General features: G+C 31.3%; 2 protein-coding genes across 3 annotated transcripts; one reads left to right on the top strand and one right to left on the bottom strand.

Moving 5' to 3' along the window:
* Positions 1-1,919: 1,919 nt before the first annotated feature.
* Positions 1,920-8,644, bottom strand: LOC118040119 (subtilisin-like protease SBT2.2). 2 transcript variants are annotated; one of them, XR_012169664.1, is made up of 11 exons: positions 8,099-8,644; positions 7,297-7,450; positions 6,623-7,020; positions 6,395-6,490; positions 6,000-6,072; positions 5,232-5,514; positions 4,713-5,044; positions 4,332-4,602; positions 3,949-4,230; positions 2,214-2,784; positions 1,920-2,179 (listed from the first exon to the last, which is right to left on the bottom strand). XR_012169664.1 is itself a non-coding variant. In XM_035046986.2 (10 exons), exons 1-10 carry the CDS (start codon positions 8,323-8,325, stop codon positions 2,354-2,356), a joined length of 2,547 nt encoding a protein of 848 aa, XP_034902877.1. In that variant the 5' UTR covers positions 8,326-8,644; the 3' UTR covers positions 1,920-2,353. The 2 variants fall into 2 exon arrangements, 1 of the variants encoding a protein (XP_034902877.1); XM_035046986.2 differs by having other exon boundaries at positions 1,920-2,784.
* Positions 8,645-19,754: 11,110 nt separating this feature from the next.
* Positions 19,755-21,720, top strand: LOC118040121 (beta-amyrin 28-monooxygenase). Its single transcript, XM_035046989.1, has 3 exons — positions 19,755-20,779; positions 20,905-21,092; positions 21,205-21,720. Exons 1-3 carry the CDS (start codon positions 19,840-19,842, stop codon positions 21,499-21,501), a joined length of 1,425 nt encoding a protein of 474 aa, XP_034902880.1. The 5' UTR covers positions 19,755-19,839; the 3' UTR covers positions 21,502-21,720.
* The last annotated feature ends 2,519 nt before the right edge of the window (positions 21,721-24,239 follow it).

Raw genomic sequence — 24,239 nt, 5'->3', positions numbered from 1 at the left:
TCTCAATCTCTATCTCTTTGTTTGTGTGAAAACTTGTTGAAACTCAAAACCTCTTGATCGTTGTGCCAATAAGAGCAGTCATAGAGGGGAGAGCAAAGGACTGCAGAAATTAAATGCAGCTGAAAAGGAATTGGAAAGAGTGCCAAGAAACATAAATTCATTGATCTTTCTGCTAAAACTTCATATATTCATGGCATTATTGTACCTAAAAAAATTAGAAGCAAAAATGTTTTGGAAGTGTATGTGCATGACAAGTAGATACTCCTGTATGAAACCATTGCATGTGTCTATATCACCATCAGGTATTATGGCCTACAATCGTCTTTTGTAGAATCTGAAGATTGATCCCACGAAACAAAAATTGTAGCTTACCATCTTCATCTTTTTTGTTAAACTAGTGTGTGAAAAATACACTCAGAGAAAGAAGCTCTTGCCTCACGTCTCCATCTCTGCCTCCTTAAATGTCCTCTTCTGAGAACTTATGAATTCTTTTCCAGGTTGTCTACGGCCCTTCATGATGTGCAATATTCAAGAACATTTTGAATTTTTATTCATGTATGTATTGTAGAGAGGAAGAATCTCCCGAAACTAATTGCCCTTAGAAGAGGCGCGTCTCCATCTCTGCCTCCTTAAATGTCCTCTTTTGAGAACTTGTGAATTCTTTTCAGGTTGTCTACAGTTTGGGGTGATAAAAAAAACTTAAAAAAACCGATTAAACTAAAAAAACCAAAAAATAATTAATTTTAAAAAATAAACTGAAAAAAATATATTAAATTAACCGATTAAAAAACCTAAAATAATTTCCGGTTTGGTTTCGATTTTAAATTTCTAAAACCGATTGAACCAAAATGAACTAAAATACTGGTTCAACCATTACTCTGAAAACATAAAAAAGACTATAAATAATTTCTAACTTAAACCAATAGCTGCACCCGCTCCCTCTTTTCTCTCTATCTCTCCTCTCCAAGTTCATCCCTGCATCTTATTTTCTCCATCATATTCTCTTCTCTCCTTGGAACAAATTCATGAACTTCACTATTTATTTCAATCAAACTACATCATTATGTAAAAATCTTTTCCTTTCAATCTTGGCTCTCATTTGGTCCAACTCATTCACTATGGAAAAATCTATTTTCCTTTCAATCTTGATTGATCTCCGGTTTCTATTTTCCTTGATATTTTGTATGTTTTTACTTTTTTTATAATGTTATAATTTGCAATTGCAACTCCGGTTTTACTTGTATTTTACTCTTTTCTCTTTATGTCTTGATCATGTAAATTGAACCAAGTTCCTATTTTCCTTGATATTTTGTATGCTTTTACTTTTTTTATAATGTTATAATTTGCAATTGCAACTCCGGTTTATTTTCCTTGATATTTTGTATGCTTTTACTTTTTTTATAATGTTATAATTTGCAATTGCAACTCCGGTTTTACTTGTATTTTACTCTTTTCTCTTTATGTCTTGATCATGTAAATTGAAACAAGTTCCTAAACAACGGAAACGCAATTTGCTTCTCAGTTTTACTGGTTTTTGAACAACAAAAACCAAACCGAAACCAAACCGAAACCAAACAGTTTGAACCAATTTCGGTTTTAAATTTTTTAAAATAATGTTAGTTTTGTTAATTTTTTCATATGAAAACAGAACCAAACCAAAAATAATCACCCTTTCATGATGTGCACTATGATATTCAAGAACATTTTGATTTCTTTTATAATGTATTGCAGAGAGGAAGAATCTCCCGAAATTAATTGCCCTTGCAAAAGGCCATTACTTGCAAAAATGCTGTAAAGTAAGAGTTATTTCTCTAAATTGTGTTTCTCAGCCTCTTCAAAACAGTGCTAATGAGCCTGTCAAGATTTCCCATAAGACATTCGAATATTCGATCACAAAATCTTAAATCGGCAAGGCAAAATACAAAAAGGCCAAGAGAATTACTAATCAATCGTTGTATCTACATATGGAAAATGTTTTGACATTTACATGATACAGAATGAATCAAAAAATTTGTTATGACATCTCACAGGCAAAAGGGAATGATACAAAAAGCTAACAAAGCAGATATTATGATACGAAAAAGGATAAAAGGCACCAGTTTCTCAATCCTCAGACGTTAGTTGTGGTATTATACGAGACTTTGACAATGACCGACAGTGGAGTGTTGAGAACACAAACCTGACCTTCAAAAAGTCCTGTTGAGAACACGAACCTGATCTTCAAAAAGTCCTATCGTTCCATAGCTGGAAGTAAAACTATTCATTGTCATGTCAAAGAACACACCTGCCTTTCCCCACTGGCAATAGAGAAGCAGGTCGTAGCCACTCTTATGGCCACTCCATAAGGTGATCCTCAGATGTTAGTTGTGGTATTATATGTGACTTTGAAAATGACTGACAATGGAATGTTGACAACATGACCCTGATCTCCAAAAAGTCCTATCCTTCCATAGCTGGCAGTAGAACTATTCATTTTAGCGTCAAAGAACACACTCAAGGTTTGCCTTTCCCCACTGGCAATACAGAAGCGGGTTGGTGCCACCTTTATGGTCACTCCATAAGGCGCGCTCCATCCAACTCTATATGTTTCATTGCCAGCAATGTTAGTCACTGATCTTTGGACCATTTTAGACTGATATAGTTTAGCGATTGTGATGGAAGGAAGATTCAGGTCAGTGCCATTGATGGTTGAGTTATAAGACAAACAATTTTGACCTGTGTAGTTCAATACCACAGGACTCGATCCATTAATTCCACAAAGAAATGCCATATAGTCATCATAACCTGCAAAAGCACCAAGTATGAAGTTAGAATGAGATGCATGAAGTTCACAAGTTAATTAATGGACCAGAGGTACCAAATGCACAGCTAAAAGCCAGATTTTCTCTTCTAACAAATTGAGCAGAATTCGCAATATGACACCTATCATATCAATTGTAAGAAGTTGATCTGCTTAAGGCATTCTTTTTGTTTTACATTTCTGGGAAGATAATATGAGACATGGATTAGGGAAAGTTGAATTTATCATGCAATTGACAAGCATAAAGAGTAGACAACATCCATCCACATGGGTTACTGGCTTCTTTCTAACAGCTGTTATAGTGCTGTATCCTGCAATTGACAAGCATAAAGAGTAGACAACATCCATCCACATGGGTTACTGGCTTCTTTCTAACAGCTGTTATAGTGCTGTATCATGCAATTGACAAGCATAAAGAGTAGACAACATCCATCCACATGGGTTACTGGCTTCTTTCTAACAGCTGTTATAGTGCTGTATTTAACACTTCCTCTCATGTGGGGACCCCTCACCCTACACCTTAAATGAGGCCAACTCTATTGATGTGTGATTTGTTCTGCAACGCCCCTTGTAATCTTGTAGCACATTTTTCTTTATTAATATACATATTAAATTTTCCAAAAAAAAAGATTTGTTCTGCAACAACCCGCTTGAGATGTGCACAAACACATTCTAACAAGACCAGAACTAGACTTAGCTAATGTGCGGCCTCCACTTACAAAATATGGTACCAGATAAAGTTCAAGTACATAAAAGAGTTCACGCTGTTGGCTACATGAGTTTGAGCATCCAAGAAATTTTTTTAATTCAAATGAGCCCTTTAATCATAAAAAATGAACTAATTAAAATGAATATTTGGAAAAAAAAATTACAAGGGAAAAGGAAAACTTGGATACTCAGCTGTATCATTAATATTTCAAACCCAACCTCAACCAAAACCTAAAATTAAGTCGATATTCTAACATGTTTATTCTCATGGAAGCAAGGACAGTTTAGGTGGATAAATATTTTCTACAATGACTAGATAACATAGGTACCATTATCAGATTTGTGTGTACTAGATAGAGTAACTCCAACATCCTAGGTAAATGAGCACATGTAAAAATTACTAAATAACTAGTTTGTATGATACAAGCGGAATAACTTACTTGAATCAAAAATCAAACCCGGATCCAGAGCTGCAGTTGCATTTACAAAACCACTTCCCATGTCAAAAGGCGTAGCTGGAGACTGATTTATATCTGGGTTGGAATAAGCACGCTGAGCCATTATTGGCCCACCATTCTTGTCATATAAAGAAGCTGTTGTGGATAGTGCAGAGGCAATTGCTGCAGGGCTGAAACTGGGAAACTTTTGCTTGATCAGCGCAGCAAGCCCGGCAATATGAGGAGCAGCCATACTCGTTCCAGACATCAATGCAAAGTTCTCACCTGGAGGGTTTGGTTGGCAGAGTAAGACGTTATTACCACTTGTGTAAACCTTATAACATTAAATCACAATTGGACTATTCCTACTGTATTTATATTCCTACCTAGAAATTCAACCGAGTCTGTGCCAAGTGAACTCCATGCAGCCCATATTAGATTTCCAGGAGCTACCAAATTGGGTTTCAAAATGTCAGCATCATCGAGAAAATTGTCTTCTGGATCTGGTCCTCTAGCAGAGTAAAACATAACTTTGGGAGCGGAATTAGAGTAGTTTGCTTTTAGTCCACCTAAAATGCTTGCAACGGAACCGAATCTAGTAATTTTCTTCGTAGTTTCATTTCTCTCCAAAGAAGAATTGTAATATTGGAGTAGAACCTGCCATAAGGATCATTCAAGACTAAGATTTCATATAAGTGACAATTGTTTTTGAAGGACAAGAAAAGAAATGTCATTTGTCAGCAAATGCTAACACACATAACCTTCACCTTGGAATCATCTGGGGATGGAATTATGATCCCCGGCACTCTCATTGGAATTGGATTAAGCTGAAAGCCAATAACAAACGGATCCATGTAGAACACAACACCAGCTGCACTGAGGTTTTTGGCTGTTGCTATAGCTTGTTGGATTGTTGAGAGTCCAAGCACAAAGCGAATTGAATAGCTGCAGATCAAGAGGTTTCCTTTGACCAAATCCTGATTGAAGTTACTGGAATCTTGACATTCACCCACATACATATCAGTAGCAACTGTTGTCTCGTTGTTCAAAGCATGAAGTGCAGAAATGAGGGTCAACATGGTATTTTTATGTGTTCCAGCTGAAGGAAAACAATGTATATTATTAGACTCTATCTCAATGAAAAGTAGAAAACCATTCATTACAAAGCAAATGATAACATTGACTGTTGTTGTGGTTTCTACTCTTATTTTGTTTGTTGCAAGTTCATATTTAAGAGGTTGCCTGGGCAGAGAAATTAAGAAATGGAGCAGTGATGATAAACTTACGAGCAAGCCCAACTCCATGAATGGTTACATTGTTGCCAAGTATTATAGAGTTACTGTAGGCTCTGTCATGAGAAGCTGCACCAACAGTGAAGATCCATGGACTGAAGGAAGACATGCTCTTAGGCGATGGTCCAGTATTGCCTGCAGCTTGCACAGCAAAAATGCCAGCCTTCACAGCTGAGAGCAATGCCATGTCTATGGGATTAAAAAATGTTGCAATACCAGGAGGACGCCTGTTGGGTGTGATTGATAAACTTAAAACATCAACCCCATCCTGAGCTGCCTGCAAATACATAATGGGTGATAAACATTAATATGATGACCATATGAAAAGATATGTTTGGCAATGCAATCTCCAGAAATTGTCTCATTTTTCCTCTCTTCTATATTTTTGCAGGGTTGAGTTGTCGACTCAATCCCAACTAGTTGACAAGTAACCTTCTCTTGCTTGTTGTTTAGAAAAACTGCTCTACTTAGAAAGACAACAGTTTCCCAGGCAATTTGAACCTATAAAATCTAGCCAGAATGAGACAAACAACAAATTGGGTGGACTGAAGAGAAGAGGCAACAACCTTTGATTGGCTCAAATTGTCTAGACAAAGGCCAAATTCATTCACGGTCCATGAAAGAGTGAGGCATATTGATAAACAAAAGTGTATAAATCGATCAAATGCCCTAGGTAGTTTCAACTTTCAAAGTTCTTTCGGTTTTTGAAAAGTTGTGTAACAGAATTATTTGCATAAAACAGACCAAGTTAAATATATGTACCTGGTCTATAGCAGCAACAACATCGGCAGCGAAACCTCCAAAACTCTTGTATAATGCCTTGTAAACAGCAACACTGGAAAAGACGAAAATGCAATTAATACAAAAGTAGCGTTATTGCAGGCGAAAACTTAATGAAACTGATTTTTTCAATATATGCTTTTTAGCAAGGAATAATATCAAATAGGTTTTTTTGTTTCCTATTGTTCTTGCCACAATAGACCGAAAAGGAGCTCTGTAGGAAGCACTGCACTTCGATAAAAACAGGACCTACACATAATCATGGTACCTAGTGAATGCTACTGATTTTATGCCTTTAATTCCTACCAAGAAGTTTTTGTTATTTAACATAGAAGTGTGTTGATAGAAAAAAGATGACAATAATGATTAGCAATTACTGTGCACGAGGAGCCATCCCACTGGCATTTCCAAAATGATGCCTGGCAACTATAACTGGAATCCCATGGTTTCCTGCAGCAACAGAGGCTGTATGCCTGAAAAAGAAGATAAGATTCATTAGCCGCCTTCTAAAGAACTGGATGAATATCTTTACTGTGTTACATAACATGGAATCACAAGAAATGCACACAAACAGTACAATGAACATGAAATGCACACACACTTACGTTCCATGGCCATCACCATCAAACGGTGAAGCATAGTCCTGACTTGAATTGAAAATTCCCCTGGTAATAGCTGATGCAGCAAAATGACGAGCCCCGACGAGCTTCCTATTGCAGGAACCAGAAGGAAAATCCCGAGTAACCTCACAAATGCCTGAGAAGTGGCTAGGAACAGGATACGAGTTCAAAGACGAGTCATCAGAGAAGCTGGGATGACTTGGATCAATGCCTGTATCAATGAAGCCGATCACGATTCCTTCACCAGCAGTTTCATATCCACCTGCTTTGGGCCAAGCCCCATGTGGAAGACCCAAAAACTGTGGAGTATGCGTGGTTGCAGTTCTAACAGAGAAATCCAAAGCCACATTTGCCACTTCTTTTCTCCTCGAAAGCTTGTTGGCCTACGAAATTGACCAATGTAGCCAAATTAAGAGTTCCATTTTTTTCCCAACTAAGAACAGAAATTCCCATCACAAAAAATAAAGCTTGCAGGGACTTTGTTTTGCTACATACAGAAATACATACAAGAAGCTACTACTTTAAGATTTTACAGGTTTTGTTGCCAAGAAATATACAAAAAAAAAAAAACCACTAGCAATAGATTAGAAGCACCACCAATGTATTAACCAGCACAATTATGGTGACATAATGATGACGAGTGATGATTTTGTACACACCTGTTCTGGGGTAACAAGAACAGCGAACCCATTAATCAAGTAGTGATAGCTGTACAGCTTGAGATATTTCTCCCCTCTCAACACCCTCCTCAATAATGAATCATGAACACGAGCAATGTAGGAACTAGACCTCTGATTGGATCTCGAATCATTCCTAAGAACACAACAAAGTCATTCAAAAACATTATTAATTAATTACGTTTCTCAACTTCTTCATCTTCGCCAAAAGGATTAAAACTCAAGGGAGAAACTGTTAGGGGAGAAGCATAGATTTCAAGCACAATCATTGATTCTGTTAGGTGAACTACGGATAAATGATTAAACAAAAAAACAACGTAAAATCTAGTTAAGAACTCATTAATTCACTCTATATGATCCTATCTATTCCCATCCTCAATAAATGGAGGCAGTGGTCAATTCCTCATCTAGTAATGAGAGAAAAGTTCAAGGAAAAAAAAGTAAAACTCAAAGGGGAGAAAAATTAAGTCAAGCTTGGTAAATAAATCCTTATCCAATGAGGCATGAAACCCACAAACTTGCACAATTTCCATAGAAACCCCTTAGAAAGGAACAAGAGGACCCCATTAAATGAGATTGGTATGGATTGCTAAGAAGGCAACATTAGCACATACAACAAAAAGACAAACAAAATTACCTAAATTTTCTTCACTAGACAAGAAAAAAACATAAAAGTACAGCAATTTAACAAAAACAAACCATAAAATGCAACCAATTTAACTAACCAAGACAAGCCAGACACTAAAATCAAAAGAAACATAAAATGGAGCAAGAAATTAAGTACCTTGGGTTGTGAGATTGCTTTGGATTCCTAGGAACGCCATGCTTAAAAACATTAGTATTCTTTCTAAGCTCTCCATAGTAATGAGAAGCAGGAGCTTGTTTAAGAGTAACAATGTAAACAGCTGCAGTTCCCTTTTCTGAACCATCATCAACTTGACACAAAGTGCCTGCTAATACCCCTAAACTAAGCACCATTACCACTAAATGCACCAAGTACACACCTTCCATTTTTAAACTTAAACGAAAAAAAAATTCCAAAACACAACAAGATGAACACAGAAACAACAAAAGCTCAACTCTTTAACAACACATGATGTGCTTTACGTTTCAAGAACCAAACTTTACTTCAAGAAACTATAGAAACCCCACAGAAGTAAAAACCCTGATGTGGAATAATGAGGAAACAGCTTTGAAGAAGTGGAAGCAGAGAAAAACCCCATTAAGCTTCTTCCATTGGCAAAGAAGCTAAGCAAGGGTGAAATGTGAAGAGAAGAAAGAAGAGAAAGTACCCTTTTGTTAACTTTTGAGATGGAGAGTGTGCAGTCTAACAACGGAATTAATATAGTATATAAAAAGAAGCTACTGTTCAGGCTTTTCTTGGGGACTGTGAATATGAACGTTTTGTTTAATAAAAAGTTGGAAAAATATTGGATTGATGATGAACTGTTTTCTTTTCTTTTTTGGACTTTCTGTGTTCTTTGCTGTCCTTCTGGTGGGTGGGAATTAATTTGTTGATTCTCTATCAAACTGTTAAATCTATACTTAATTAATTAATGTACTTAGGTTGATACTTGAAAAATATGCTGGGAATGAATTTTCTCTACTATAATTAAATTTAATTATAATAATTAATTAAAATTTAGATAATAAATAATAAATAAATTGAATTAATATTTTAAAATATATTAATTTTATTATCTTTATTTTATTTTTAAAAAATATTTTAAAAAAAGATGAGCTGATGAATATTTTAAAAAATAGTTTAGAACTAATTTTTAGTATAGGAAATCAAAAGGAGTTCACTTCTCATTTGTTTTTATAAATTAAATTCTATTTAAAATTTAATTTTAATATTCAAAATAATTCTAGGCATAAAATTTTATTAAATTTAACTTGATTAATTAATTCACTAAAAAATCCATTAAGTTAATTGAATTTTACCGAATTAATTTTTGATTTGATTTAATTAAAAACTTAACTTAAATAAAGCTTTAAATTCTAGACTTTTCATATTTCTTGTTCTAGTTAGATCTAACTTATACTTAATATTAAGATTTTATTTGAAAGTGCGGTAATTTTTATTTTTAAATATTTTTTAATAATATATTTATCTTAAAAAAAATATTGATATCGCAAATTAAATGTAGAAGTTTATGATGTTAGAAGAAAAATGTCATGCATGGAGAGGATATTTGGGGGGAAGGAATAGAGGAAGACAGAAATGAGATAAGGAAATATGGGAAAAAAGTGGGGCATATATGAAAATGATAGCAGGTGTAGGGTCAGCCTTTTAATTTTTAATTTTCGGAATCTTTCTTTCTTCGTGGCTGTCCATTATTCCCAACGTTCCAATTTCACAAGTTTTTTTTGTCTTTGCCTTTGCCCGTGACACCCCTCTGTATCCTTTCAGAAATATGCAACTACGCTTTCATGCATTGGAAAAGAAAAAGGAATAAGCCATATTTCACTTTGGTCCCTGTAAATTAAAATCTTCCAAAGTTAATTCTACTATTTACCTAAAGTTTCAATATGAACATTTTTCGTTAAATACTTGATCATAGTTATGGTCATCTTTTCCAACTTTCTTTTTAACCTTACTCGAGGTTAGCTCTCAAATGATTGATTGTCTTAAATCCTATTTGTTTTTGTGTTTTAAAAGTAAAAAAATTTTTAAATTTTTTTTCTTTGCTTTAAATTAATGTTTTTTGGTGTTTTTAGATTATTTTGATGCGCTGATATCAAAAATAATTTTTCAAAAATAAAAAAAATTATTTTAATATATTTTCGAGTGAAAAAACACTTTAAAAAAAACTGCAACTACACTCACAGACACGTTCTAAAAAGTTATTGTTTTGCATAAAATTATTTATAAAAAAATTAATTTTTACTTTTATATTTATTTCTTGTAAGATGTCTTTTTTTCAAAAATATTGAATTGCATAAAATATTTTATGGTCAATCTTTACATTAAGTTCATTTTTTATAGTTAATACTATATATTAAAATACTTTATGAACATTAAACGACTTACAATATTATCCAACTATTTTAACTATTAACATTGTTGCGTTATCACTCCACCACCATCATCTCCATCTTTATTCCATCACTTTTTTTATTATTATAATTATTATCTCATCATTATTATTTTATTATTACCATATTATTCACATAATTATTTATCATATATTGTAAAATTGTGTTTTACATTTTCATTCATAAGATATATTCTAGTCGGAACAAATGTCAAGCAATAGATAAGTAGAGATACATTGCATTGAAGGGTTGATGGAACAAACTATAGTAGAATATTCAGTCTTTATCAGATTTATCATTCACAAATCTGATTTGAACGTTGGGAGTATAAATAAATATTATTAAATGCTCAATAGAAGGAGAAGAAAACACAAAATATTTCTTATTATAATAAATAAACAATCATTGTGAGAGAATGAGAGATACTACAAGGGTGTGACAGTATTGCAAATAACTTCGTATCAAACAGTTTTTTTTTTTTTTTTTAAATCAGCACATTTTAAAAATTAGTTTCGATATCTAATATATTAAAAAAAAAAAAAATTCTTCTAATATTAAAAAAATAATTTTAAAATACAAAAACAATTTCTATCCATGATTCCACATTCTACTTGTATGGAATCTAACTAGCATTGTTTTCTTGAGATGATCATAATTTTCTTTTGTAAAAGTGGTGGGTCATCATCTTCCACTCTTGAAGACTATTTTGTTAAAATATAGTCGTTAGGGGACCCTTGTGTGCCCTAAAGAGGCCGATTCTACTATCATTAGGATCACTTTCTCTTTGATTTCAATCGATGACCACCTCCATGTGAGTTGATGAGAAAAAGGGTCAGCTTGACCATGCCCATGTTTTATGCGATAAAGCCAAGAATTGAAACGCAGGGCTTTTTTTTTTGCTTCCAATTCATATGAAACTCTTAAATTAATTGGAGTTTTTGTTTGGGCAATCTTAAGGATGTGTTTGATTTTATATCTTGACGCTTTTTATAAATATTAATTTTATAATTTGAGCTCAAATAATTAAGAAAAAAGGTGCAAATTAATATTCTTAACAGCTGAATTTATCCCAAGCAATTTACTTGATAAAAAAAAAAAAACTTGTTTGTTTTTTGCGTTTTAAAAATGTTTTTAAAGAAGTTTTATTTACTTCAGATTAATATTTTTTGATATTTTTAGATTGTTTTGATGGATTGATATCAAAAATATTTTTTTAAAAAATAAAAAAAATTATTTTAATATATTTATAAATAAAAATACTTTAAAAAATAACCACAAACACACTCAAAATATTTATTTTTCAGTGCCCATCATTGTTTGTTGTGGTTAGTGGCCTTAAAAGAGGAATAATTGGATTAATGTCGTTAATTAGAATGTCCTTTTCTATAGATAATGACGAGTTATGAAAGTTATAATTCAATCTCATAGCCGTTGGACCTACTAACTTGTTATTTGTAAATCTGTAATGAGATCGGTTGACATAGTTACAATAATATAGGCAATATTGGCATATTCCTTTGTAAGGTAGAAAACGGTGGACGATAAAGAAATTAATTATAGGATAATGTTTCATTGTAGAAACTCTGTTCATCATCTCACGTTTATAACCGTTAACTCCACTATTTATAACCAATATTTTCCTTTTTTTTTTAAGTCCTTGAATTTTTTTTTCTTGCCCTTCAATTTTTGAAATTTATTTACTTATAATTTCATACTTTTAAGTTATGTTGGCATGATTTAATGTTTTAAGATTTATTTATATTTACATGTTCATGGATATTTGATGTGTCATAGAATATTATTAGATAAATAGTTTGTGTTATGTTGTGGGACGTGTTAATTTTTATCAATGTAAAATAAATATTTTATGTGATATTAATGTTTTAGAATGAGTAAAAAAATATATAAGATTTTAGTAACAAAAGAGGTCGAATGTATGATCAAGCAATCAAAAACAAATAAAAATAAAAAAAAAATCATGAATTGAGCATAAAAGGGTCAAGAAAAAAAAATCAAAAATTATAAGAATAAGGATTAAATCTAAAACATCAAAACATAATAAAAAAAAATCAAACATGCGAAATTTTTTAACGTGCTTTTTTAGATAAAAAAAATATCAGATATAATCAAAAAACTTATTCACGCATCTAACAAAACAAATCAATAACCATTGTGTAAAGAAATTAAAAAAAATCATCAACAATAAATAAAAATAAAACTGAAAAAACTAAGAGATAAATGTAGATCAATATATTTAATATAGCAACATGAGTAATTTATCCAATTGTATTTAATAAATTTATTAATTAAAATAAATTTATAATAGAAATCGACACACATAAAATTTATTGAATAAAATTAAAAGAAAAATATTATTTAAAGTTGCACATGTTAAAAATCATATGAAAAACCAATATATTTTTTTAAAAAATAAAATTTAATCTATATTTTTTTTTTAAAATAAAAAATAAATCATACCAATCTCTTTAAAAATTAAACACACTCAATATTATTAAAACATAATCACAATATAAAAAAGGCTAAATAAGCTAAAAAGTTCACATAGAAAGGGTATTAATTAAAACATAAACAAATAAAATTATTTTAAAAAATAAATAGAAAATAAGGCATTAATTAAAAAACTAAAAAACAAAGAATTAGGTCAAAATCTGAAGATGTAAAACAAAGACGTATTGCTTGTATTAGGAGACGACGTATCATTTGAGGAATCCCCAAACAAGCCATTGTGGTTGCTGGAAAAACAAGGTCCATATTATTTTACAAACATACTCATTTACAAAAAAAAAAAAAAAAAAAAAAAAAAAAAAAAAAAAAAACCTTGCTAAACCAATTTATGGCTTGCAAAAACGCAAAAAAAAAAAAACAAAATAAAAAATCAACTCGAAACTCAAAATCTTCCAAAGCTCATATCTATTTTTTAGACACTTCAAGGTTAAAAAAAAAAAAAAAAAAAATCTTATCTCAACTCCCCCTCATCATACATAATATTTGACACAAAAATCGATTATTTTGGTGGTTGTAATAGTCACCAATGACCACGTTTTCTTTTTCATTGGAATCCAATGACCCCATTGGATGACCCATCTCTCTCACTACTAGAAAATTAACAAATAAAAATAGAAACATTGACACAAAAAATTTTCATCAATAGATTACAGTGAATTTTACCAAACAAAATATTATCTTGTTTTATCCATCATAAACATCGATATAAATATTCTATTGGTATATACTGAGGGAAAATTACAGTAGAAAAAATAAAAAATTAAAAAAACAAAAATGTTCAATGACATGTCATTTTTACAGATAAAATTACCGATGGAATTAACTTGTCGGTGAAATATGTTGTTAAATTCATCTGTAATATTTAATTTATGACATGGCGAGTGATCCTCCTCTCCCCTCTCCCATTTCTTCTTCTTCCGCTATTAATAATTTTTGAAAAATTAATTCCAATTAATGAATGTAATTTCAGAATTATAAATATTGAGACTACTAAAACCATAACATTGACGGTAAAATCATAAATGAAAATTTCATTGTTTCAATTGAGTTAGGTTTTCAAACATCTTGAATGATGCTTGGTTCGGAAGATTTAAAGTTATTATTAATATAAATATTTTTTTTATTATGTTAATCTAGTTAGTTTATTAATATTAATGAAAATTTTCTTTTTTAAATTTCAACTACAAGAAAGAATTTAAATGTGACAGAACTTTATAATGTTGTTGTAAAGAAGGTTTGAAAGAATCACGTGATTATAATTAGGTAGATAAGATTAAAATCAAGATAATTTTTTTAAAAATCCAAGTGTTAAAATTTAATTTTTGATTTACTAAAAAATAATTCATTTTAATCATAATAGTTATGTGATTTTTTATAAAATCTGAAAGAAAAAACAAAAAAAATATGCGGAAAAAAAATGACGCTGTTTTGTCTTTAATTTTCCAGAAATTTTGAGCTTAAAAAACGCGTATAGAAAAACTGCTCTTTCACCCATATTTGGCCTTAATTTCAGATCATAATTGATTTCCCAAGCGGATATAAAGCACACGTTGATAATCTTAAGCATATCATCTATCATCCAAAGGCAAGAAATTATGTTTTTAGCCATGATTTTATCTCCACAAATCAAGCAAAAAGGGATCGGTGGCCAGCATCTTATCAATTTTCAGCCCGGGTTCATCTGTTCTAGAAAGGCTGGAAATCATGAAAGATTGGCAGCTATTATGGAGGAAGATTCAAGATGAAATCCTCTCCTTCAAAGGCTGAAATCATGAAAGATTGATAGCTATCATGGAGAGGAAGATTTAAGATGAAATTCTCTCCTATAAATAGCGGCTAGAAGAAGGCATTCATTAATGGAGAAACCAGGAGAGACGGCCAAGAACATCAAGAATTCTGGAAATAAAAACCAGCACCATCCCGTAGCCAAAGTTTTCCTGACCATACCAGACCCAACAGCCAACAAAGCCCACAAAAACAAACCCCACTGTCTTCCTCAAAACACCCATCCATTCACCATCGGCAAACAAACCATGTAGCCTCCTTTTCACTATTGTTCCCGGCAACTCTCAAGGTGGCAGCCTCTCATTAACCCAGAATAGGAACAGCAGTGGGAGAGAATTTCAGGGAAGAAGACAAGGAGGATACACAAGCTTGCAGCCAACAAAGGGGTAATCCAGATCAGTCAAGGAAAAACCGTTGCTCTTGGAAAATTTAATTGTTTTTCTTGTTTTGTTTCCATCGAAGCACTGAAGGTAATTGTTTTGTTTCCATCAAGTATTTTTTTTTCCCTCTCCTTCTCTCAATCCTTGCCCGAACATGTAGAAAACATTACATTACTTGCAAGACTCTGAAGGACCAATAGCCTTTATTGGGTGTTATATCATGAAATCACGTTGGAACCCTTTCTCTGTCTAGTGTTCCCGCTAAAAACTTTTTTTTTGCTCAGTCTTTATAATCTCAATTATTTTATTAGGTTTGTGTCTGTTGAAAAGGAAGATTGAGTCACTTTGGCAAGCCCATATGCTGTCTTTTGTTATTGCAGGGGGTTATGAGATGTTTGGGCTTTGACCAATTCCTTTTGCTTGGATTCTCTTGGATGAATATGGGCTATAGCTCTTGGCTAAATTCTTTGGGTTGTATCTATGGTTTAATGTGTTCAGGTCAAGTATATATGTATCAAACAAGAGTGTAAGTGTATATTTCAGTAAAGAATTTATTTTTTTTGTATATTTTTGAAATTTTTAATACCGGATTAGTATCAATGAAGAACATGTTGAAGAACTCAAATATAGGTTATAGCTCTATTAATCTTGGCTAAATTATTTGGGTTGTATCCATGGGTTTAATGTGTTTAGGTCAAGTATATACATATTCGAACAAGTGTGTATTTCAATAAGGAATTTTTTTGGTATATTTTTGAAATTTTCAATATCGAGTTAGTGTCTATGAAGAACATGTTGAAGAACTCAACAACATGAATCTCATTTAAGACTAAATTATGTTAAATTGAGAGCATTAAGACATGTTTTAAAAATAATATTCAAACAAAACGATTTTAAGGTTAGATTAACATGATAATCAACCTTATATCATGATTATTTGATTTTTTTTGAAAAAAAAATGAAAGAACCAAAGATCAAATGCTTCCATTTTAAACCCCATAAGATTCTAGATTAATAATCAACAAGTTAAAATGCATGTGTAATAGCCAACAATCAATCAAAAGGACAACTACCTTTTATTCTAGATTAACGATCAACAAGTAAGAGTTGTGTTTTTCTAACACTTTTTTATTTTAAAAAAATTTATTACAATAGCTAAAAATACGCTTTAATTATGTTATTTATTTTCTTATTTGTTGTTATAAGCTGACAACAACTTATATAAGGACCATGCACTCTTTAAATAAATAAATAAGAACCCGAGCTAAAACTTTTTTAAAAAACTTGGTAGGTAGACAGAGGTGGTTAATCAGACAAATTATCCTCAGACAAAGGTTTATTAATACATATTATCCTCAGACAAATAGGTTTATTAATACATATTATCCTCAGACAAATAGGTAGACAGAGGTGGTTAATCAAAAACTTGGCAACTTGTTGTGGAGTTTAGAGGGAGATAAGTTGAAATAGTGAGATTTGACTTTGCTACAAACATATAATAAATCTCATAATCAAACTATCTATCTGAGTCCATTCGAGATCATCGATGGAAAGAACCTTTTTGGAGTGCTGAAGTTGATGCTTGTTCCTTATATCAAAGGATTGGGTGTTTAAGCTGATGATATGGTATATTACTTGCATGGTCCTCATAAGCAGGTCACAGAGATTATCATTGGCAATAATGCCAAGTATAAGGCCCTAGTTGATGCTTATCATAGAAGAGTGGTGACTAAGTTTGGTGATCTAGTATGGGTCATACTTACCCATGATAAATGTCAGTGGGCGACTACAACAAGGTGAAGTTAAGAAAGATTGGCCATTGTGAGGTGTTGCAAAAGATAAATGACAATGCTTATAAACTTTTCCTTCCTATCCATCTAAAGATTTTTGATGTTTTTAATGTTCAACACTTGACACCCTATCTAAAAGAAGAGAAAAACTCGAGAAAGAGTTATCTCTAACCTGGAAAGAATGATGCAACTAGGCTTGTAGAAATTGAATGTTTTAAATATTTGTGTGACAATCTAACACTACTAAATGAAGATTTGATCTATGAAAATTATATGGATGACATAACAGTTGTTTTTATGAATTAGTGGAATATGTTTAGGTCCAAGAGGATATCTAGTTGTGCTAGACCAGGTTAACACCTTAGAAGTACAATAACATGAGATTTGACTGCTGAATTAGACTCAAATTTTTTTTATTATACACTTACAGGCTAAATGCATAATCTATGTGATACAACTAAGGTTATAGAAATTAAAAATTTTTGAGTATTTGACACAATTAGAAGAGAATTTAAATTAAATATATTATATAAATGATTTAACATATATTTTTATAAATCATTGGAATACATTTGGACTAAAAAGTAAATGAATTATGGCCACTCTATATTGGATTAGCAACTTAAGATAAAGATATATATAAAAAAATCCAAGTATTGGGCTAATGGGTATATAACTGAGCATATTCTTTTTGAGAAAGTTTTTGTACATGTTTCTTATTTTATGTTGAAATTCAATTTAAGAGGGTGTTTAGAAGTGTGATTGTTGTTGCTTTTCACTTAGAAAAAACATGCCAATAATATTTTTTTTATTTTTTAAAAATTATTTTTGAGATCAGCACATCAAAATAATTTGAAAACATCAAAAAATATTAATTCAAAATAAAAAAAAAAAATTCAAAATTTTTCAGAAATGCTTTTGAAAAGCACTCCCAAAGAGGCATAAAAATGTGAATATTGTACAGAGAAAAACATTGTAAAGAAAGTAGCTAAACTGTAGGCCACGGCTAAAAAATAACTACTAGTGTGAAGTTTTATTAAATCATAGATCATAAGAGAGAAAATGAGTAGATATATTTCAAGTTAAATTTCTGCTATTACTTACCATAAGAAAAGAAGGGGAAGAAATCAGTACTAACCTTGCAAAAAAAAAAAAAAAATCGACTAAGCTTTATTAGAGCCTCCTAATTGAGAAAACAATTTATTTTCTTCATTAATTAAACATGGAATTAAGATGTTCACTTTGGCCTTTTCCTTTGTAACTTTCTCCCTTCTCTAATTGCCATATCAAGTACATATAAACTTGTGTTGTGCTACACGATGCCAGCCATCAGGAATATATATATATATATATATATATATATATATATATATATATATATATATATATATATAGTTTAAATTATTTGATTAAAATAATTTTTTGACATGATACCAGAGCTTTAATAAACAAGTGGTCACAAGTTTGAATCTCACAAATTTTTATTTATTTAATAAAAATTATACACAAAATAAAATGGATATATTCAAGTTTCAAGTTCATATGATTTTCATTTAAAGGGATGCGTTAAAAATAATATATAGATATTTTGAAATTTTACCAAACATCTTAAACTATTATGTTGAGATGATATTTTGATATATATAGTACTCTAAACTTATTATTATATATATATAAAATTAAATAAAAAATAAAAAATATATATATACTTTTTTGAAATCTTATGTTATGGATTGTGTAGTACGTTTTCCCCCCCCCCATCTAGAAGAGGTTTGAACTTTGAATTGCCATTTTAGGTTTACTATTATTCTTAAGCTTCCTAGGCAAGTACTTGAAAAAGTAAAGGAGAAGGAAAAAGGAGAAGGTTTACACAGTAGATTACCTAATTTTCTTTTAGATCTCTTTCACATTGGTTTTCTAATATAATGATCAAAACCATAATATTCTATATGCATGTTGAACAACTACTTATGCAATAACAAAAATAATCTATTATGAAATTACTAGCAAACATATTCCATTGGAAATATTTTATGTCAATAATTTTGTTTCATTGCTATTTACTAATTTGTTATTTACTAATTTTCTGATAGTGGAAATGATTTAAACAAAACATAAAAAAAATCAAATAATATTAAAAATAATATAACTAAATCAAAGTTAATTAACTAAATTAGTAAATTAGATTTGTATTTTTAAAAAATTTTTTTAAAAAAAACATCTTACGTTACTTTTTTCTTTTTTGGAGAAAATTATTCATAAAATTTGTATGATTTTTTTTTATCTTATGTAGATAAAAATATTTATTAAAATAAAGTTTATCCCAAAAACTATTTACCTAAAGAAATTATTAAAAACTAAAAAATAGGCCAATCCCTTTTTTTTCATTATTTTATATTTATTAACTACATATATAGAACCCTATATAACATAGAATAAGCTTAAGAAATAGCTCCAAACCTATGTTATATTTTATTAGCACTTTATTTTACTTTTAAAAATTTTAAAATTTCTTTAAGAAAAACCCAAAAAAATCAATAATATGAAAATAATAAAAAACTACATCTAAGTTCATCATGCACATATTAAATGAGATTCTTTTATTTATATTTATATATAGGAATCTTGTATTATTCTCTTCTATTACTTTTTACTTATTTGGAGAAAATTATCCATAAAACTTTTATTATTGCTTTTGGCTGATTTATATTAAAAACATCTATTAAAATAAAGGTTATTAAAAACTTTTATTGATGCATATATTGTTTATAAGCTCTAATTCACATAATATATAATTAAAATCAACCCTTTCAAATAAAAAAGATTCATCCTGGATATATTTTTTTGTTCACATTTGACCACTCGGTCTTCGTCTTGGCAAGTAATACTTTAGACTAGCACAGTACTCTTCTTCCATAAATCTGCCATTCCATCCTGCTTCACCTCAAATCTTCACAAATTTCTCTCACAGCTATTGAACAAATTCTTTAGCATCAACAATAGTCATGGATCTAACATTTCTATTGTTATCTCTAGCTCCATTGGTCCTACCACTTGTTATTAGCATCTTTGCTTTCAAGTACTCATCCCGTAGTGCCAAAAACCTGCCACCGGGGAGCCTGGGCTGGCCTATCTTTGGCGAAACACTCGAGTTCTTGTTTGGTAAGCCTGAAGAGTTTGTGTTTCGCAGGATGAAGAAGTACTCTTCTGATATCTTCAAGACCAAGATTCTTGGAGAGGAGACTGTGGTGATGTGTGGTCCTGATGGACACAAATATCTCTTCTCCAACGAGCAGAAACTTTTCACTGTATTTCGACCTCATTCGATGCAGAAGCTCTTTCTTTCCGATGAAGGTTCTGCTCCGGCTGTAATTACACGCGAAGCTGAGTCTAAAATCATAAGATCACCTGGGTTCTTGAAGCCTGAGGCATTGGTCAGGTACTTGGGGAAAATGGACTCCATTACACAGCAGAAAATGCAAACTTATTGGGAAGGAAAAGATGAAGTCAAGGTCTTTCCTTTCGCGAAGACTCTGACTCTGTCTCTTGCCTGTCGCTTTTTCTTGGGCACTGACGATCCTGAACGTATAGCTAGGCTTGTCAGCAATTTTGATGATGTAACCCTAGGGATGCATTCCATTCCTTTGAATTTCCCTGGAACAGCTTGTTACAGGGCTAACAAGGCTGCAGCTGCAATCCGCGAGGAGCTACGAATAGTCATCTGTGAGAAAAGAGCCATTATGGCCGAAGGAGCACAGGTGCAGGATGTACTATGCCATATGATCTTGGCCACGGACCCTTCAGGCAAACACATGGCAGAAGCTGAGATTGCTGGCATGATAATGGGTTTACTAGTTGCAGGATATAGTACAGTGGCTACCGCTATGACATTCTTTATGAAATATGTTGGACAGAGGCCTGACATTTATGCTAAGATCCTAGCTGGTAAATAAATCATTCTCTTCCACGCTCTCCATTTCGATCGTTTGAGTACCTATATATATGTGTGTGTGTGTGTGTGGTTTTCATGTTAATTGATCTCATCAAAAACCTGTCTTCTTGAAATCCAGAGCAAATAGAGATTGCAACAGCTAAAAAGGAAGGAGAGCTACTAGACTGGAATGACGTTCAGAAGATGAAGTACTCATGGAATGTAGTCTATGAAGTGATGAGGCTCACACCTCCAATCCAGGGAACTTTCAGAGAGGCCTTGACTGATGTTACTTATGCAGGATACACCATTCCAAAGGGATGGAAAGTATGCATAATGCAATCTTTCCTTGTCTTTTTTCTTTTTCACAAGTTTCAAAATTGTCTGGTCTCCAAAATTAAAGTTGCTTTTTAAACCCTACTTTTGGTGACACTTGCAGATATACTGGACAGTAAGCACAACAAACAAGAATCCAAAGTACTTCCCAGATCCTGAAAAGCTTGACCCGTCTAGACACGAAGACGGAAAGGCCTTTCCTCCGTTCACGTTCGTGCCTTTCGGAGCCGGACCTAGAATGTGCCCTGGAAAAGAGTATGCTCGACTAGCAATTCTGACTTTTGTTCACAACGTCGTCAAGAGGTTTAAGTGGGAGGTCGTGTTTCCTGAAGAAAAGATCGTTGGTGATATGATGCCATGCCCTGAAAAGGGACTTCCGATTCGCCTTCAATCGCACTGATGCCGGAAGCCTAGCTTGCTGGGATCTGGCTCGGGGTAATGAGGCTTTGGATTGTAGAATAAACCAGCTAGACTGGGCAGGATTTTAATAAAATGTGATTTTATCTATCACCTTTCCTTGTTGGTGATCATCTCACTTGTAATTCATAACTAGAACATTTCCTTGTTACTTCTCGCCCCCTCGTACTGTATCTGCACTGTAGTCAGCAATGACTTGAGCAAAGTTTTCATGAACACTTAGCTTCATGTATTCATTAGCAGATTGTTAAAGGTTTAAGTTAATATGGAATTCAATATTTCAAGGAATTTGAAATTTGATCCAATAAAGTAACTAATTTCTCGGGATGTAGCTCAACTGGTCAGGCTCTGAATTTCTTTTTTACAGGTCACCAGTTCATATCTTATAAAACTCAGAGTTATTAAAAGCTTACATAGTCGTTAACTTTAAAATAATTTCTAATTTAATGGAAAATAAAGATATATATACAAATTGATAGTTAATGAGAATATAAATACTCGTTTTTTGTCTTTAGACTCACATATGGAAATTTTAGAAAAAACAAAAATTATAAAAATTATTTTGTAATTTCATCAATGGTTGGAGATATATTTTTGATATATTTATTTTATAATAATTGTTTTAGAAGTATATTTGGATTTATAAATCTGAACGGTTGGTATTAGAATCATAATATCATTACTTGATAAAAAAGAAGAATGAATTTTTTTTTCTATTTTCATATTATATTTGTTTTGGATTTTTAAGTGTTCAATTGATTTATTGATTCTGTTATATCTTATCTGCCCTAAGCATTTTAGAAACAACCTTTGTAAAAATTGTCCTTTTACTTTGGTTTAGCTGAATAAAATTTTCTTATGCTTTGTAAAAAAAATATATTTGTTCCCAAATTAAATTGATGATCGCCTTGACTTGATATATGCTTAGAGATTTGGTTTTTGGCCAAATGAGTTTCGATGATAACCATATATGAACATACCCAGTAGCAAAAGAATAAATTGAAATCCAACCTCTCAAAATATTTCTTATTTTTCATCAAAAAATTATTATTCTTCTAAAAATATTTTAAAAATTAAAAAAAAAACATCAAAAAATCTAGTATCATAAAAAACCAATAACATGCAAGCAAAATCTTCCTTTTTCCACGGCTTTATATCTATTTGTCTAGAGGTAGATATACAAAAAAATTGTGTAAAAAGGTTGCTACAGTTTGAATAGGTTAAAAAAAATAAAAAAGAGTGAATTGATTTACTACCTATAATTTTGTTAGGTAGTCTCTTAACTTTGTTTGAAGGACCATTCTTTTCAAGGATTTCTATGTTATTTCCTCCAATCCAGGGAACTTTAATGGCTACTGTAATTAAATTAATTAAACTATAAATAAAAGGCGTCATTTTTTACTGTGGGCTGCACAATGGAATCCACAATAAAAACTGAGCTGTCTTTTTTTTTTTTACTTTTTGCTTTTTGCTTCTTTTTTTAAGTTGTTTTTTTCTTCTTTTTCTTTTTTTTAATGGATATTTTTTTAATTTTGTTTTGTTAATTTTAAATTATTTTCTATCTCAAACTTTTATAACACGCATTCCGGGTTTAACGGGTTAACCCAGATTTTTTTTATGGTTTTTTTTTAATTAATTTTTTCATTTAATTTATTTTGTTAAATTAATTATGGGTTAACCAAATTAATTATGGGTTAACCCGTCAATTTTTTTTTCTATGCAGTTATCAAACTTTCATGACGCGAATCCCAGGTTTGACGGGTTAACTTGGTTTCAGGGTTAACCCAGTTAATTCAGATTTTTTTTTCTTCATTAGTTTTTTTCTTCCTGTTGGTTTTTTTTTTCTTTTTAGTTAATCTATTTAATTATCATACTTTTATGACACAACTTTGCAGCCAGACCCACATCTAAGGCTATTGGTCTGGTGTTGCAGTCATACTCACTTAAATTTGAGTCATGTAAGTTTAATATTATTATTAATATTATTTTTCATTTTTTTTACTTTTTGCTTTTTTTTTTAAGTTGTTTTTTTCTTCATTTTTTCTTGTTTTTTTTAATGGATATTTTTTTAAAAATTGTTTTGTTAATGTTAAATTATTTTCTATCTCAAACTTTTATAACATGCATTCCGGGTTTAACGGGTTAACCCAGATTTTTTTTTTCTGGTTTTTATTTTTAATTAATTTTTTCATTTAATTTATTTTGCTAAATTAATTATGGGTTAACCTGATTTTATGGGTTAACCAAATTAATTATGGGTTAACCCGTCAATTTTGTTTTCTATGCAGTTATCAAACTTTCATGACGTGAATCTCAGGTTTGACATGTTAACTTGGTTTGAGAGTTAACCCAGTTAATTCAGATTTTTTTTCCTTTTCTTCATTAGTTTTTTTTCTTTCTGTTGGTTTTTTTTTCTTTTTAGTTAATCTATTTAATTATTACACTTTTATAACACAACCTTGCAGCCAGACCCACATCCAAGGCTATTGGTCTAGTATTGCAGTCATACTCACTTAAACTTGAGTCATGTAAGTTTAATATTATTATTAATATTATAAATATTACTCTTAGGTCAAGCGTTGCCGCTAAACCCAAAGCTTTTAGGTATATCTTTGCAGAAAAACCTAACACTCTTAGATCTTAGCCTTTTTTGATATTTGTTATGCAAGAAAAAAAAAATTTACCCGTGGTGTGTGTCTTTGTTTTTTTTTTTTTTCCTTT

This window comes from Populus alba, chromosome 1, assembly GCF_005239225.2.
Source record: "Populus alba chromosome 1, ASM523922v2, whole genome shotgun sequence".
Classification (NCBI taxonomy): Eukaryota; Viridiplantae; Streptophyta; class Magnoliopsida; order Malpighiales; family Salicaceae; genus Populus; species Populus alba.
The sequence above is the reverse complement of the archived record's forward strand: the minus strand, read 5'-3'. Positions and strand labels throughout refer to the sequence as shown.